This window comes from Gavia stellata, chromosome 1 (genome assembly GCF_030936135.1).
Source record: "Gavia stellata isolate bGavSte3 chromosome 1, bGavSte3.hap2, whole genome shotgun sequence".
Taxonomy (NCBI): Eukaryota; Metazoa; Chordata; class Aves; order Gaviiformes; family Gaviidae; genus Gavia; species Gavia stellata.
The window spans coordinates 69,520,338-69,538,637 of NC_082594.1; the positions used below are offsets into that span (position 1 = coordinate 69,520,338).

The 18,300-nt window shown below is 42.6% G+C and overlaps 1 protein-coding gene across 1 annotated transcript; it reads right to left on the reverse strand.

Annotated features, from left to right (window-relative positions):
* Window positions 1–4,601: 4,601 nt before the first annotated feature.
* Window positions 4,602–5,340, reverse strand: GPR45 (G protein-coupled receptor 45). Its single transcript, XM_059836125.1, is given in 2 exon segments — window positions 4,602–5,069; window positions 5,071–5,340. Coding segments are annotated over 2 exon segments (738 nt in total).
* Window positions 5,341–18,300: the final 12,960 nt, after the last annotated feature.

The window sequence follows — 18,300 nt, forward strand, 5'->3', positions numbered from 1 at the left end:
CTGATAGAGGGGAAGTGATTTTACAAAGATTTGATAAGCCTTTTGCATGCAGTAGAACGCAATTAATAAGAAATACTTTATTTTGCTGCAAGCACCCTCAGTATGCTCTTTGTTCCCATCTAACAAGGAGGTACTGAAACAAACATCACTGTCCATGATTAAGACTAATTCTAGCCACTAGGTAGTGATGAACTTAGTCTTGTCAACTACTGTTGCAATGGAACAGAGATCATATAATTTCAGACCACAAGAAAGTTCTTAACTGTTACTGCATGAAAAGGTATGGCTGTAAACGATTAAACAATTCTTTATTAATATTCAGTATTTTCAGAATTGTACTTTGGCTAAAATGCAGCAGTAACAGTAGTTGTACATACAGAACAAATACAGAAATCAGAATAATGCAAGGTACCGTATTTGCAATCATAGATGACCAAAAGAGTGATTAATACTTAAGTTGGAGGATCTAATTCTTTTAGGCCCCCAGAAATGTGGACTGGAAAAATATTGACGTTTGATTTACACATTTTTACCTGTTCTTTGTTAAATTTTATACTAGAACTCATTTGGATGAATTAATATGGAAGTCCCACAGTAACAAAAAGCAAAACAAAAAAAAAAAAAACAATGTGAGGCTGAGGTAGAGCAAGAGCTCAGCAGGGAGGTGGCCGGTGGAGGATGCTCTTCCAGTCTGTGTACAGCACTTGAGCGGTAGGGATAATACTCAACCAGAGGTGATAACAGCCTACGTCAGAGTGTTGCGTGGTATTCTGTATTTTATCACCAGGAAATTTATGTCTGCATTGAAATTCCCATAGGTAGGACAATACAACACCCCTTGGGTAAGAGCTTCACATTGGAAAACCTGAGTTCATGCCTCCTTTTATTTTGGCACTGCCAGTTTGCTCATTCTTGTTTTGTGTACCTGAAGTCCTGGGACAGCTTTGCTACTGTGGTAAGTTCTTCTGGTATGGCTGCAGCAGCAAGGAGGGAGTGTATGGTAATCTGGTTATTAATTGCTGACTGGATAAGTGAAGGAGGAGAGGCAGGAAAGAGAAATATTTCTTTGACCATCCCTCTAGTTTGGAAATTAAATGGGTTCTGGGAGTTTAAGCTTGATGCTATCTTTCTCTCTCCAGTTACGGAATGTGGTGTCTTAGACCTGCCCTTGGAGAGAGGAGATTCTGTCAGCATATTTCTTCTTAATTTAGCTCTTGCTAAATTATTTGTGTTTGTAATTCATCTCTCACTTTTTTTTTTCCTCCAATGAGTCTCCTCCAACTTTGATTGTGTGGAAACAAAAACCATACTGCAGATTTTTTTTTTTTTAGATGTGACTGTGTCTGTAATTCAGGACATAACAAATGAGATTAGTCTCTCACACAGATGCTTTTACAGATACTGAGGCACATTTGCTTAACATGTAGCTTCTAATTACAGAAATATTGCAGCTCTGACTTTTTTTTAGCCATCCTCTGTTACAGTTGCTGATACATACAAAAAGCACCCATTAAACCCTTTTCTACTCTTTCGTATCTTCATGCTTCCTCACATAAAAATCACCTATGACGTGTATATGTTGTCATATGCAGTTTTTCCTCTCTCCAAGTCAAAAAGAGAGGAAAAGTACTAATGAGAAAAAATTGCCCAGAATCTGGCTGTCTGCACCACAGGTACCTGTGAAGGGACTTCTTCAGGCAGCCCATACTGTGGTGACTCAGGAGTGCATGGGAGACCAGGTTACGATGAGAACTTCTCTCCTTGCTCCCCCTGCTCCCAATCTCCAAAAACTTTTCCAACCTTTGTTACCTGATTAAATGTCACTCTTCTAGCACTTAATTAACATGGGTGTAAATCTTGAGTTTTGGGTGAACTCCTGAGAACATCTGTCGTGGTCAATAAAATGTCACTTTATTACATGAACTGCATGAAACCTTAATAATGTCAACTGTGGAAAGGTGGGGGTAGGGATGGAGTATGTGTATGTTTTCCGAGACCTTTATTACATGTTTGAACACACAAGCATTATCCTGACTCTGCTGAATCTTTACAACTAACGTCTGTTCTTCGCAGGACTCCTATCCTGAATGACATTAAAAAATACTTTATTTTATACAGTTGTATCAAGAAGTAACTTTTTATTGCTCTTCCCCATTTGCTGCAGTCTCTATTCAGCATAGCTCTAAGTGTTTTATTAACACCCTGCTGTTTATAACAGGCAGCAACTGATACATTTTCATTGTGAGCTGTCCTCCTATTGCCTATATTTACTAATTAATTTTTCTCTTGCTGTACAACACTTTGGGGCTTATGCCTTGTGAACACTGATAATTAAATGTGCTGCTACTTTTAATGGGAAAAGAAGAAAAAAAGTTGATGACATTCTGTAATGTCTGATTGATTACAAAACTGAAGTTCCCCTGCAGTAAATCTGTTCAGATGGAAATCCGTACTGTTAATGCTTTCTGACTTAATGGTTATGTTAGTGAACGTATACAGCAGTATGTGGAATGTACAAATGTATAAATATGTTGATTTTTAATAAAAAAATCTTTTATGTTTCTGTCATTCATAGATACATAAACCCTGGGATATGAATGGTCAGGTGAAGGAGAAAGATTCCTCAGTGGTAAATAGAGGATTCATCAGGGTGACTGACAGAGGTGGTCAGACGAAAAGGCTGAATTAAGCAAGTGCAGGGTGTTAATGGAGATAAACAGACATTCTTAAAAACGAATGCATTCTGCTTTTGGAAAGAAGTTTTACTTTGTTTTTACCTCTTCCTTCACTGAATCTGTGTTTTTAAAGATTCAGGTGAAAGCGGCTACTGCCATTACAGCTTTGGAAGATCTTGATCTACCTCTGTGTAGCCAAAGCAATTCCTTCTGTGATTAAAGCTGGCGGTTACATGGCCGGTTTGGTCAGTGATGGTTGTGCGGACATCCTGGAGCAATATAAATGGAAGTATTGAAACGTTTTGAGGGGAAGACCTCAAAACAGGGCTGATGTTAATCTGGGAGCGTAGGCTGGTAGCTGAGAGCAGAGTAAAAGCGGACACTGTTTGCAGAGGCACCTCTAGGACCAGGTAGAAAGTGAGCTTAATCTGCAGCTTCTCCACTGGGGTACTCTTTAGTAAAAACAAAAATTTAGGGAAAACAAAGATGCAAGTGCTACCACGTTTGGATGGTATTTATTTTTATTACTAGAGATTCCTAATTCAACCTTAGGAGGCCAAAAGCAAAGTTACTGTCAGAGCCTAGCCCATGTCCCCAGGAAAAGGGGATTATTACATCCTTGCAATGTGGAAATGAGGCTGGTGCTTATATACAGGGAGCCAGTGTTCCTCATCTTCCTCCCCTCTGCTCAGGAGTAATGGACCTCGCTCAGAGCAAGCTTCAGGGCCAAAGGGCCAGGTGTCCCCCTCTTCCCACTTCAGCAGAAGGGACCAGGGCCACCACGGGGGCACTATAGGACCTGCTGATGAGGAAACACCAGGAAAGGGAGGGTGGTAAGCCAAGGAAACTGATGTTATCTCCAAGGGGAGGCAGCAAGGGAGGAATCCAAAGGATGAGTACAGAAGAGGGAGGAATCTGTGTTCAGGATGTGCAGGTGCGACCTGATTCAGCTGGTCTCCAGCCCACTCTGCATGTGCGTGGGTCTTTTGTTCCTGCATATTCCCTGCCCATGATACAGGGGAAATCCTGTACACGACCAAAATGTACTGAGGATTCTGGCTAGACAGTGTGGGAAAGTGGTGGGCTTTGGGTAACGAGAAATGGGAAAACTGGATGAAAATGACCCTCAGCCCTGAAAAACCATCACTGGAAGGAATTTTAAGAGAATGTGGCAGTAACCAGGCAGGGGGAGAAGTGGTCACAGCTAGGTTTGTGTATTGGCATGTGCCTGGGCATCCTGAGCGGGGGCGGCATGTCCTTTGTCTCCTACATCCCTCTGTTTTTCACATGCAGTTTGTGGATGCAATGGTTGTCCTGGCAAACTATAAAACGAGCAGACCTCCCTGAAACCATGGTTTAGCTTTGGTGTGAATGCATTTGTCACCTCAATATGTTAGTGCTCTTGTGCTAAAAATCAGTTGGCTCTTTGCATATGCTGTTTAATTATCAGGACTTGCTACTTGTTTCAAGTTTGTGCAAACAATATTTTCACCTGTCTTTTTGTTGCTGTATTTTTTAGCTGAAAGTAAGTTTCTATAAAAAAATAATATCATAAAGACTGTTGAGCAGTAGCCACCTGCCATTCAATCAACTTGGTTTTAGTTGCAAGCGTGGCTTTGACAGTATTGCACAAACAGGAACGTGCTCATTCTCCAGTTTGGTTTGTGCATTAAAAACTCACGGGGTGGTCAGAAAGAAAGATGTAGAAGCAAAATTTGTGCAGTCTGACTAGCTGTTCCCTGATTTTCAGCTACTTCTCTGAAACCGCTGCTTAGACAGTTGAGTGGCTCTCATAAGAAGCATAGGTTGTATTATTTTTTCCTCATTCAGACCCTTTGGGGAGAATCCTGGATGTCTTATGCCTGAGCTCAGCTCAAACCTCTTGAAGTATCTTGGTGCTCAGGCAGTAGCGGACAGGGTAAGCCCTCAGCCAGGCAGCGTAGGCACTAGTAACACTGTAGGCATCGACTGGATGTAGAAGGCAGGTCGTACACTGCATAGCTGGCGAGCCAGCTGCATAAAAATCCAACAGAGTGGGAACTGTAGTGAAGTTTTGAAGTTCAGGTTTATGTTCATTTGGCAAGGTTTCTACAGCTCTATCAGGTCAAGTTTGTTCCTTTGGCTGAGGCAAAGGCTGCGGGCACGTTGGTGGGTGCTCAGGACGCTCCTGCAGAGGGTGTTTGGGATGCAAAAGTTGGAATGCAGCATGATACTGAAAGGAATGAAAAACATTACTGCAACAAGCATCACTTTGTTAGCTCAGCCAGCAGGAACTACACCCTGGAGAGCCCTGGTTTGCATTTCCCCATCCATCCAGTCAGGAAAGGCAATGCAGAAAGCATCAAAAAAAGCAGTTGTGGCTTTGGCACAGTGGGGTTTCAGCTAGTTTTGCCTCTAGAGAGAGAGTGGTTAGAAAATGGTCCACGCTAATCATCCAGATGGCAACTCCTTCCAAGACACATAATCAATAGAGCATAGCTGAGTTTTGGCAGAAATGAGCCCCAAAGGTCCAGTTCACTTCAGCAACCGTAGCTGCAGGACAGCTTAGGGTGAAAGAGGCCAGGGTTGCCAACAGAAAGCTGATGGCTGAACACAGAGCAAGCTTTCAGTAGGTAATGAGACTGATAATAATAATGCTTAAAAATCTAGTAGCAGTCCTGAACATTACTATTGCCTATAATTGCCAATAACACCCTGAAGATACTGCCTTGTCAATATGGTACTTGCATTGAGTGGGACCTGACCATCTCAGTGACCATCCCTAGAAAAATTTAGGCTGGCTGGGTTCTCTGGAGATAGTGTTGTCCAAGCCCAATTTGAAACAGGGTCAACCTGTGTCAGGTTGGTTATGTTATTTTAGACCAGTGCTGACAAGCTTGACATCAGATTGGGAAGGGTCCAAATATGTTCTGGTCAGCTCTTTGCCAGAAGAATGTATCGCTTAAGCATTCGCAAGGCTTTGTGGTGGATAAATGGATAAAAGGTGCATCTGTCTTGGAGGAATTGTTTGGGTTTTTTTTCAGATATTACAGAAGGACTGAATAAACAGGGAATTTCTAGAAAATAACAAGCTACTGATGACAGCTTCAAGAGTGTCTGCTTGGTGCTTCTCTGACCTGGAGAAGTATATTCAAATAAAATGCAAGTTCTTTATATCTGTTCGAAAGTCACAGACTGCATGCAAAGATGATTCAATCCCTTCAGTCCCTGTAACATACAAGCTTACTCTGCAGTGTCGTGCCAGAAAGCTGCCAGAGTTTGGCAGAAATATGGGGGTTTTTCTATTTGAACCACAAGCAGTTGAAGATGGGGAGGGAGGAGCACAGGATGGATGTGTATCTGCTTTCTTAAAAAATGTTATGCACAGGAGATTTATATTTGCAAAGAGGAAAGGAGGTTTTAATTTCTGTACTTGTTTGATCCATCTTTAGGTTTTAACTTGTCATATCTCATTTCAAAGCATCTCTGTGGCCTGTTGTGATGCACTCATTTGTCAAGCAGAAGGTTTAGTGTTTCTCCTTCAAAACCTTCCTGAAAGCTCTTGTTCTGGATAGCAGCCACTCAGTACATCACCCCTAGATACTCTAGTGATCATGCTATGAGTAGAAATATTTCTGACAGCAGTTGCTCATTCTGTAATGTGGAACAGTCATAGAAATATGATGGTCAAAACTAAAAACCTACACACCTAAAGGAATCTCAGTCCTGGAGGAGGGAGGAATTCTCTTGTTAAGCTGCAATTAATTATTGATACCTCAATATCCTACACTTTTGGCTTTCCTACCTGCCTGATACCAAGTCACTTATGTGTAGTGTTTCATACAAATAATCACTTGTGCTGACAACTTACCTCCCTGGGGGAGGTAAAATGGAAAGACTTTCTTGATTGAAGCCATGCCGTGACAGGATTCAAAGGCAGCCAAAAAGATCTGCCAGGGCTTTTTTTCAAAGTGAATACCCCCAAAAGCACCAAAAGGGATCTGAATGCAAAAGCCAGGCTTCAGGCAATCATGAGCTACGACAATTTCAAAATGGAAAAAGCTCATGAGTTGGGTAGGGAGGATGGTTTTTTGCAAGCAAGTTCCCTTCCCCCCACCCACCCATCCCATGTCTTGCCAGATCAGGTTTTAACTTTGTTTTAGGCCTCAGAACAGACTTCAGTGGCTTCCTAAATTACAAAGCCCCTTCTTTCTCCCTCGGGGAAAAAGCCCACTGCTGCTGCTCTCAGGGGCTGCTGGTCTCCACTGAGCCCACAGGCTCCCGTTGGTCGCTGGCTGGCTTGCTCGCTCGCTCGCTTGCTTCCCTTGCTTGGCTGCACCTTGTTCTCTGGGCGTCTTCCCTGGCTGAAGAGCTGCCTGGCTGTCAGGGCCAGTGCAGGCTGTGCCCTTCCCTGGGGGACTCCCCCCACCTGGGGCTGCAGGCAGGGATGGGCAGCTGCACCCTCCGCGATGGACCACCGTGGCTTTTGGAGGAAGAGCACTGGAGCAGGGCATGGGGAAAGGCCAAAAACGGTAGGTCCCGTCGTCGTTTTGCCAGCATGGTCTGTTGGAAGTAGTCGTTTTCCTTCTCACATCTTTGCCTTTTTTACTTGGCATTATAAGAGTTTTCCCTTCTTTTTGCTGTGCTTTTCCAAAAAAAAAGATTTCTCACCTGTTCAGCTCTTCAACGATAAATACATTGATATCTTCTTGTGGCCTCTTGGTGTGTGCACAGGCTTTAAAGGACTCTGTAAGGGAAGGCAGAAAGGAACTAAAAAAAGGTGAATGATTTTGTTAATTTTTCAGAATCCCCTTTGCTGTCGGGAGAGGGTTAATTCTATCAATTACTTTGTCAAGAACTGTTACAGCTGAGAGCAAGTGAAAAGGGCAAAATACAGAGCTTCTTTTGGGTTTGACCGCTTCCCCCCTCCATACTTGTATCAAAATTTTGTGCAGTGTGGAAAACTCCCCAGAAGAAAAGGACCTGGGGGTGTTGGTCGACAGCCGGCTGAATATGAGCCAGCAGTGTGCCCAGGTGGCCAAGAAGGCCAACGGCATCCTGGCCTGTATCAGAAATAGCGTGGCCAGCAGGAGCAGGGAGGTGATCGTGCCCCTGTACTCAGCGCTGGTGAGGCCGCACCTCGAATACTGTGTTCAGTTTTGGGCCCCTCACTACAAGAAGGACATTGAGGTGCTGGAGTGCGTCCAGAGAAGGGCGACGAATATGTTGAGGGGTCTGGAGCACAAGTCTTATGAGGAGCGGCTGAGGGAACTGGGGTTGTTCAGTCTGGAGAAGAAGAAGCTGAGGGGAGACCTCATCACTCTCTACAGTTACCTGAAAGGAGGTTGCAGAGAGGTGGGTGTTGGTCTCTTCTCCCAAGTGACAAGTGATAGGACAAGAGGAAATGGCCTCAAGTTGCATCAAGGGAGGTTTAGGCTGGATATTAGGAAAAAATTCTTTACTGAGAGAGTGGTGACATACTGGAACAGGCTGCCCAGGGAGGTGGTGGAGTCACCCTCCCTGGAGGTGTTCAAGGAACGTGTGGACATGGCATTGTGGGGCATGGTGGTGTTTGTTGGTTGATGGTTGGACTTGATGATCTTACAGGTCTTTTCCAACCTTAGTGATTCTGTGATTCTGTGATTAAGCTTTAATAAAGTACTAGATAGTAAAAATAAAGTAAAAATGAACAGGGGTCCCTGACTTTATTAAACAGTGCTGCAACAAATAAAGAGCAAATCTGTGCTCTAACACAAGAATTCAAGGTCTTTTAGCTTGGCAGCAATATTTTTTTGTGTGTGTGTTGAAACGTTTTCATACACCATTTTAATGAAGTATCTATGGTGAAATGTTGCCTTCAATGGTTTTACTAGAGAAACAATAGCTATTAAGTCAACTTACTGTTTTAATACCGAAAGGAGGGGGTTTTTTTAGCCTAATATTTTGAGGGTGAATTTCATGCCAGTTTCGGGCAACAAATTTAGTGGGCTGTGGGTTTCTCAGCCCATTTGAGCTGATCTCCATCTCCGGCAGAGATAAGCTGAGGGAGGTGGAGGAAAAGCGAAGCGCTATCCATATTTTTCCATCACGTCATCATGTCTTACCTAGATACTTTAGTTCTGGTATAACATGGCACCTAAGTGTTGTGTGCTCCCTGCAGCGTGGGGTCAGACCCATCACAGAAAACCTATAAAATGTCTTGCTCAGGTAGTCCCAACAACGGAAATCATAAAAAAACCCAGCAACTTTGATATGCTCATTTTATGCATCATTACCTGCCATTGCTTTACATAACTGTCCTCCTGCTGTCAGAGCGCTGGGGATGCTCTGGCATATGAAGAGCTTTTTTTTCCTGTTCTTCGTAACATTTGAGGGGAAGAGAACTGTAACCGAGATAGAAGAGGACCTCATTTCTCCTTGAATACCAGCATGCTCTACTGGCGAAGTGATGGTGGCAGTGCTAAAACTGTGCTCATGCTGACTGTACTTTCCAGTGGTTAATATAACCACGCTGTAATAAAGCAGGCAGCATCAGTACAAGTGTGAGTCCTCACCGGTATAACTTTGCTCGCCGCAGGACCCTGGTGCTGCAGAGAGAGAACCAGCTCCAGCACTGCGGTGGGCACGTAACTGTTCCATGTCGTCAGCTGCGCAGCAAAACGTGCTGTTTACAGGGCTGTCCTCCACTCGGCCTTTTCCAATGGAGGTTTTCTTTCAGCCAAGTCCAACAGCTGGTGGGAGGCAGGGCACCCAAGGGGAGACCCATACAACAAATATGCTGCTCTTAAAGCATGCTGACAAAGGGATGCACCAAAGACCAGTGCAAACTTCAGAGTCCCATGCGCCCCACAGCAGAACAATACCAATAGTATTAAAAAAAAAAGAATGACTTGCAGCATCCAGCCTACTTGCCGATGGCCCCAGACAACTGCTCTTGCACTTGACCTGTCTGCTCCATCAAATTACACACCCTGGCCTCAGGAGCAACATGTTTCTGCTTGTTCTGATGGCACTGGTGAAGGTCACCGAACAAATCCATACAATCTAAAAAAGACTGACAGCTTTATCTTTCACGGCATAAAGAGGTGTGTACCACATAAAGGCAATGTTTATCCAGGTTTATGCTTGTCACTCTATGTGCTTTCTTACAAGAAAATTTTAAAACTTGTGTACGTGCCTTCCGAAAGATGGCTATATTTTTCCTCTAGTGTAATCATGGAGAATAATCTTCCAGCCTTAGCTAGTGCTGGGAAGAGCACTAGCACTGTGGAGTTATGTTACCAAGAAGCCCCTCTTCTTCCTCCCTGTTCCTCACCCTAGTTCACCTTTGGGACATTTCTGTTATGTTTGCTGTTTCCCATTACAGTATTTCAAAGTGTGTGGTCTGTATTCATGCAAGCTCCATTCCTGCACACCCATCACATCATAAAGCTATTAATTTACCCTTTCTGAAATTATGCACACTGCATCAACATGATATCTAGTGTTTGCCCCCTTAAATAGGTCACATTACATTTTCCCATTAAGAGTACTTTAGAAACACTGAAAAAAACCCACGCCCACAGAGAACGTCTGGGATTTCATCCAAGTGGCCTGAGCCCACAAGCCTGAGTTTAAAACCAAACTTGTACCTGAACAATTTCAGTGGTTTAAGTAGTTATATTTATTATTTAAGGTTCAGCACAATTCAGATTGGCTTTTAGAGAGAGAATGCAGGAAAACAGCTACAACAAAGCAAGACACCCAGGAGTCTCTGTGCCTGGTCAGTGTGCACAAGCAATCAGAAAGGCAGGGAGAGGGAGAAGCACTCCAAAGGAAAACCGAGGAAAGAATCAGCACAATGTGCCTTAGCAGATAAATTACAGAAATGGCATAAAAAAATCCAGAAATAAGGCTGGAGGGGGTTGGCAGAATGGCAAAAGGAATAAAAGCCAAGGCAAAAGAAAAGGAAAGGCAGAGGGAAAATAAGATTATGCAAGTACCCCCCAGTGCCCACTCAGGCCTTAGGACTACCTTTCCATCTGGAGACACCCACATATGCCCCTGGGGCTTTGAGAATGGTGCCCCAAGAGTCAAATGAAATCTCTGTCCTGCTGCTCTCCTCCTTGTCCCCCCTCCTCCCCTTGGTTCATCCCGCCTGCAAGTCTTACCCTGCACTCTCAAATGCAGCGGTTCTCTTTTCACTCCAACCTCTCTGTGCTGGTTGCTGGAAAGGGCCAGGGACTATACCTAACTCAAGACATTTCTTTGTACAGCCACAGGGCCCCAACTCAGTGATATGTCAAAGCTTTACCAGGTGGATTCATTAGAAAGGTGACTTATTTACAACTTCAAATATATACAAAAAGGACAATAACGAGCCTACTTAATGATCGTGAAACAGACTTAATGCCATTTAATTACTGCACCTGTACCAAAAGGCATAAGGAAAAATATAATTAAACTCCAGAATTAGAAAGAGGGGGGAAAAACAGTCTAATAATAGCTACTTCACCAATAAACATAAAGGTTATAAGTGGAATCCCCAGAATTTCAAAGTCAAAATAAATTTGTAAAAGTGAAAAGGTTAGAGGCAGAAAAAATAATAATCAAGCAGCACAAGGTAAATAATCCATTAATCATGCACATCTGCTGAAGCGACTGAGCGAGCAGGGTGCTCTTCTGGCTGCAGAGCAGCGAAGGCGATGCCTGGCAGCAGCCAGCACAGCCAGCTCTGCCCTATGGGTGCCAGGTAGCACCTTTGCCTACAGCAGCCTGGTCCATCACCTGCTACCAGAAAAGACCACTGAAACAGAGTAATTAGAAATAGCCACCAGACACAGTTCCTATAGGAAATGCTGTGCTTAAAGGGGAGAAGCACATGGTAAGAGGCAAAACTCACCAGGCTAGACATATGCCTGTGGAAAATCAAGCATGACTGCAGCGGTGAAAACTGTAGGCAAAGGAATGTTAGCCACCCTTGTAACCACTGACACAGCAGCTTCACTTCATCACTGACCTTTTTCAGTTTCCTTCTTGCAAAAACAATTGTCAGGGCCCTGACATGCACGAAAAAGAAGGATGTTGTCTTTACATTGAGGTTAGCAGTTTAAGGCAGCTTGCTGCATTTACTTTGGATAAGTTTGCTTTTAGGTCTGTACAGCCCATTAATGACCAAAATGCTTTTAGTTCTTCAGAATGTGGCTGAGGCTTGACCTGCTGTGGGTGTGCAGTTTTCGTCAGCCAATGTATCATCCTGACTCTGAGAGATGGGGGTTCACCACATGCAAGCCCCTTGGCTTTGTGAGATGCTGCCAGGCAGCTAGTGCTATGTTTGTTTTAGAGAATGGGGTGGGGACGTGGCAGTTCCTAGGAGCTTCTACACAGTGAGGACAAGGCTTCTGTATTGACAGCATTAAAACCTTATGAACCCAACACATGCCAGAGCAAAACAAAACTGGGGCAGCAGTCCTTACAGGACAGTTTTAATACTTTGAAAATGCACAGTACCCACCACATATAATGGCTGTTGCATCTCTGCAGTAATTGAAGCTGAGAAAGAAAACATGAGTGGACCTGGAGCTGTAGCACTTTGCTGGCAGAGGAGTTGAGACCACACAATTTTAGCATTGGAGAAGCCAAAATCCATCCCAGGCTACCATTGAAGCCTACTTTGATTCACATAGAAGGTAAGTTTCCCAATATTGTCTGTAGACCACTTTTTCCGTGATAATAACTCACATACTAGGACACTTTTCCTGCTGTTCTTTGATGGTTACTTATAAGCTGAAGGGTCTCCTGATGAGCATGTTTTGTCTGGTTTGGAACAGGTCATATACGTGCCTCCAGCCTAGATTAAACAAGCTGTGTCTGTCACGGACATTGACACCTTTCACACTCTTCGTTAGAAACCTCTGCTGTCACAATTATTCAGCCAAAAAGTAGTCAATATTGAGTTTGTTTTTAAAAGCTAATTGCACTGGGACATTAGTCCTTTCAATTCTCTTTTTAAAATTTTGAGTTTAGTATGTCAACATCCTAGGTGTGGAAACAGCCAAAATTAAAAGAGATTTAGGAAACTTCAGATACATCCAGGAATGGCAGAAAACAACATCTACAACAAGAAATAAGTAGGGAACTTTCAAACCGGAAGGACTCTGGGAGGAGCATTACACTGATTCAGATCCCAGAGAGGTAAACTTATGGAAATACCTTATAGTAAGTAACTATACATAGCTACTCAGCACTGCAAAATTCCCTATTTTCAGTGAGTGTCAGGTCAAGGAATGAATCACATTGCAAGGCTCAGAGAGTCTACTTTCACACAAGGTAAGTGTTAGTGGCTTCTGAGGTCTCCTTTAACCTTTTGGACTTTTTACAGTTTAAAAGACATGAAAAGGTTAAAAAAAAAATAACTAATCTTCTGAGGAAACCTGTTTCAGAGGGTAAGACACAACACACAAACTTTTTTCCTGTAGGGTACTGGAGCTGAGCATTTCAAGAACCTGCGGCATCATGAAAGCGTTGGCTTTTGACACAAATTTAGCAACTCCTCCCCTGTCAACTTGTACTGAAAAGTGCCAGTGGGCAAACGTTTTCAGATCCGTGGAGTAAACAGACTCCAGCGCTGCTTCAGGCTTCAGCGCAGCATTGCCTGGCCCCACACAGCACAGGGAGCGACGGGCACGATGAAAGAAGCTCTCTCACACCTCCCTGCCTGCATCCAGGAACAGCTGCTGCCCTGGCACGGGCGCTGCTGCATCCCTGAGCAATAACGTCCAGGGTTATCTGCAGTCTATTGAAATGTGAGGTGTCTATTCAAATGAGCCATTTTATTTTACTTTGCTCTGAGGCAGAGGAGGTGTGTACTCCACTGTGGGTGTACCTTTTGGTCACCCCTTCCTTGGTGTCTCTCCTGAAGCGGTCCTGAGGGTGTGAAGGAACATGTGTTCCCGGGTCATTTAAATAGCACGCGGTGTCTTGGCTCAAGGTATGCACTTGCTATGATGCTCGGTTCAGTTTGTGTTCATGTGCTTTGCCTGGCAGTCTAACCCACTGCGAAATACCCTGGTCAGACAAGGTTTGCTAAATCATGTGGTTTGCTTTTTGATGTCAGAGGTGACAAGATAGCACCAGAAGCAGGGATCCACTGATGTAATAAGGCAGTAAAAAATGTTACAAAAAAAAAGGATGATATTGAACAAGGAGTGAAATCAGGTCAATCCTGTAAGATCTTGTTTGCTAGGTCTTAGAGAATAATGCCTTTGGATGAATTAGAGCACATTTACAAAAATACTTCCTCATGCCTATTTTTGGTCTAAACGCATAATAAGAGGGCTGATCCCTTTATAGGATCTCAGTGCTGAGATGCACAGAGAACCCTGATTTAGCAAAGCACTTACACAGGAAAGCATTATGATATTACAGTGATTTGATAATGGTCACAGAGATTTTGCCCTAAGGGAGGTAAAGATCTGGACTTGGGAAGGGAAGGTCTCTGGCATAAGAGCAGTCAGTATTTTTTCCTGCAGAGAGCAGTCCCTTTGAGTACTTTGAGCAATACAACATAAAACATCTTTTACCTCAAAATTCTCTGGATTCCTGCAGCGTGAAAAATGTGAAGCTGATTTTCAAGCTAGTTGTTGTGCTCAAAAGGCATGTAGGGAGCCACAGAGAACCATTTGAGGGAACATTTCCAGTTTTAGACTACAAAGTAAACAAAGGAAAAATCAGGTTTGTTTCTGGGGTAAGAAGGAGTTTAGTAATTCTCCCTTAACTCTCACACTGCAGAGACACGTTCATGGACGGAAGCATCACTCCAAGAACACCTAACAGGCTACTCCAAGGCCCACAAAAGGATCTTTAAAAGAACTTTAAACTTTTTGATGCTAGGACTAAGAAGTCTGCAAGTGTGTCAAATTAATTGATGATGGTTAATTTATGTCTCTCATACTAGTGCACAGACGTAGTTGTTGTCAGTCTAGCTCCTGGATATTCTCCTTACCAATGTTTAAGGCAGCTCAGATTGTTGAAATTGAAAGCTGCAAAGAAGCTTCAGTTCTATTATCTTACATTTTAAACAACAATATGTAACCAGGAGGTACCTGAATTTATCAACATTTCAGGTTCAGTTGCAAGCAGGTCTTACTTAAGCAGCCATCTTAATTTAGCTGGCTTTAGAAAAATGATTTAGAAAAAAGTAATTTAGAGATTTTAGAAGAAAGAAGCTTGCCCAATTTAAAGAGTTGATATAGAAACTGTAATAATGAACTAGTTAAAAAAATCCCACACCCACTACCTTGAAAGCAAAGCTTCTCCGATTGCTTTTCTCTTGGTATTAGCATTGCTGTACTAAGCTAGATCTCTTTCCAGAGATGTGAAGCTATAGGGGGTTATCATTAATCAAAAGCAAAAAAGATACTGAATTGAAGATTCAGAATAAAAACTATCCTAATCTATTCAAAAGACAACTGGAGCACACAGACCTGAGAAGCAGTTATGATAAAAATGCCAGTGCTACAAAGACACAAGTGAACATGTAGCATTGCCCTCTGCCGTAGGATGGCAAAGTCACTACAGTGACTGTACAGAAAAAAAAGGCTGATTAATTGCAACAGCCATGTTTTTCCTGCAAGGTTCAGAAGCCAACTTCACAAACTGCTCCCATGCTGGAAAGCAGCAAAGCGGGACAGTGTGGGTTTGATGTGTGTGTCTGTTCCCCTTCTCAACAAACTAAACAGAAAAAGATGCGGTAAACTAGTTTACTAGAACTCTGCTTTTCACTGAAAAAACTAATTCAAAGAACTGAGAGTTCAGCATAACTAAGTAACATGGAGGCTTGTTTGTCTTTTAGAAATATTTTTTCCCATTCTTATGACCACATGTCACAAGCAGTTTAGATGATTAATGTCAGTGTAGCAGAAACTTGTTTCCATGGTATTTTACTAGTAATCAGCCACTGCAATTTTATATTTTACAATAATTCCTAAGCCTACTCCTCTATCTGTGTGCATGCATAGCAAGTCTCTTCTGGTAGCTCTGGTAACCTCTTCTAGTTCCATTAACTTTGCCTGCTTTTCTATCACTTCCCCCCAAGTCCTTTGCCTCTGACGCAAATAATTCCCTGCGAAGATGGCCTATGCTCAAAACTGGCTTTTTATCCCTGACTAAGGGTCCATGCAAATTAGATGCTCAGCTAAGTAAAATCCAACTTGCTAAATACCAGTAAAATTATGTCATGGAAACAGACCCCCATAACCTGCCTTTGCTTTTACCCACCACTTGATCACAACAATAGCAAATTAACTTTAGGGGAAAAAAAACCTGACAGGGCAAAGATACTCGGTCAATATTCAAATGAACCACTTAACCTTTTAGTACTAAAAGCTTCCTGCAATAATGAAACATCAGTCATTAACTCAATGATGTGCTTTGTTAAATATTAGACAAGAGCGCACATTCAATTTAGCACTCACGTATACTTAGCGACAAAGAGCCATCTGTGTTGACTACAATCTCCAGGATGGGAAGTGTGCTGTGAATGGCACTCCAGCCTAATAAAGCTCTGGTGTACAGGGAAAAATGCACAACAGCCAGTACATCATGGGAAAAGGTGATCCAGAAAGGAGAATAATCCTGTTTATGAGGTTATTCTCCCTCCTCAGTGCTATCCATCCTGTGCAAGCACAGAGGAGAACCAAAGTAAAGAGCTCCACTTAGCTAGTGGGCAGGCAAGGAAAACTCTGCCCAAAGTAGGGTATTGCCCATGCTGTCTGCATGGTTTCATGAACGGGTTGTAGCATCTCATTCCTTAAACAGACAGTGACAATTCACTAGGTCACTGGATGGCACAAGCATCGTAACAGAAGCAGAGCTTGCAGAAGCCCCTGAAGCATTGACTCAGGGGCACTGGGGAGAAGAAGGTGAAGAGAATGATGACTTTAAAATATTTGCCCAATTAAGCATGTGGACACAAAGGCTGCATGAATGGGACCTATATGTAAAGTGTGCCAAGTTCCTTCCCGAGTAAAGAAAAAAAAGGAAGACTAGATTTATTGTCTATCAAAAATTAACTTTTGCCTTCTTGTGTTCAATCCAGAAAATTGCTGTGTACTCCCCTTCCCCGCTAGCCTTTGCTAGCCCTCTCTGGCTCCTTGTTCACCTTGACTGAAGTGCACTCACTAGTTGGTAGCTAATGTCAGTGGGGCTCCATCTTTTCTCCAACGTTTGATATGAGGGATAAAACATCCTGACAGACCTCCGCTGGTCACCTGACAAGCACAGATGTTAGCCCAGAGCGCGTTAGTAGATCCTCAAACAAAGGTTCTTCAAAATATCTAAGTCTGAATTTCACTTACTTACTGTATGATAAATAAAAATTTCAATATGAGAGTCTGAGCTGTAGAACACTCAATTTCTTTGTTTTAAACATGCGTATTAATATACCCATAAATTCACGTTAGAACAAGAAACATTATTTGGCTAGCATCACATGTATTTCAATTGCCTGAAATTTTTCTTCATGTTCTACAAGAATTCAGAAAAGTGCTTTAGACAGCTCCTGACCAAGACACAGTACAAGTGTCGTCTTCTTTAGCTTTAATGATATTGCTCTGGACAAGGTCAACTATTTCATATTGTTCTGTCAAGAAAAGAAAACGTATAAGCAATAAGATCTGAAAGGTTTCAGGCCTTCTGGGAATCCACCCTGTAAGGATCACTGCCGCAGAAAATCTCAACAGGAAGAGCAACAAAAACATGTGGCGAGAGGAGCAAGCTTCTCCAGCATAAATTTATATTTTCTGCTGTTTTCAAGTTCTTTAGACTCAGAGAAATGCTTTTACAACTTCTACAGAGCGCTGTAGAGGGCGACTCATCAGCACTTGAAAATTCAGGGTGTCCTTCAGTTTTACAAGTTCCTTATTTGTGACATATAATCCAAGCCCATAACAAAAAGTAGTTCATATTTGGACAAGAACGCAATTAAGTTTCTGGAATCAAATTAGGCTTTACCAACAAAATCCCTCTACTGAGAGCCATGATTTCTGTATGTTTTGGGTTTCTATGTGGGTTGCTCCCTTCTTTCCAAGGACAGGGATGATGTCTACAAAATCTTGGGAAGTCTACGGAAACTTTGCAGAGGTGAATCCTAGGAGTCTTCAGCTGGTATCTTCCGCTGGAAGATATCAGACAGAAACACACACGTGTTAAAAACAATTGAAAAACAGCAAAAGATTTGCTACAATTTGTCCTGAATCTCCTACTACAAAAAAAAAAAAAAAAACAAAACTAACTACTTCTATATGATATTGGTTCCTTAAAGTCACCCTTGCCAGCCACAATGAAGAGCTGAGAATACATTAAATGCCAAAACATAAAGCTGAACAGTCCTTGTCACAGTACATTATGACATGATGATAGTGCTTCTTCCGAATTGTTCCATTAAAAAAGCTATTCTTAGGGGAAAAAACCTGGTTAGCAGTCAAAATATTAGCAAGAATTCTTACTAATTGCTGCCTTCAAAAGTCTACCAGAATAGCTATGGAGATTGCACATATATGGAATAAAACAACCCTAACAGTTTTATTCTAATATCTATCTTTAGCTGGGTTTAACTGAAAAATTTAATCTACCTTAGTAATCTATAGGCCAACAGAGCAAAGGGGGG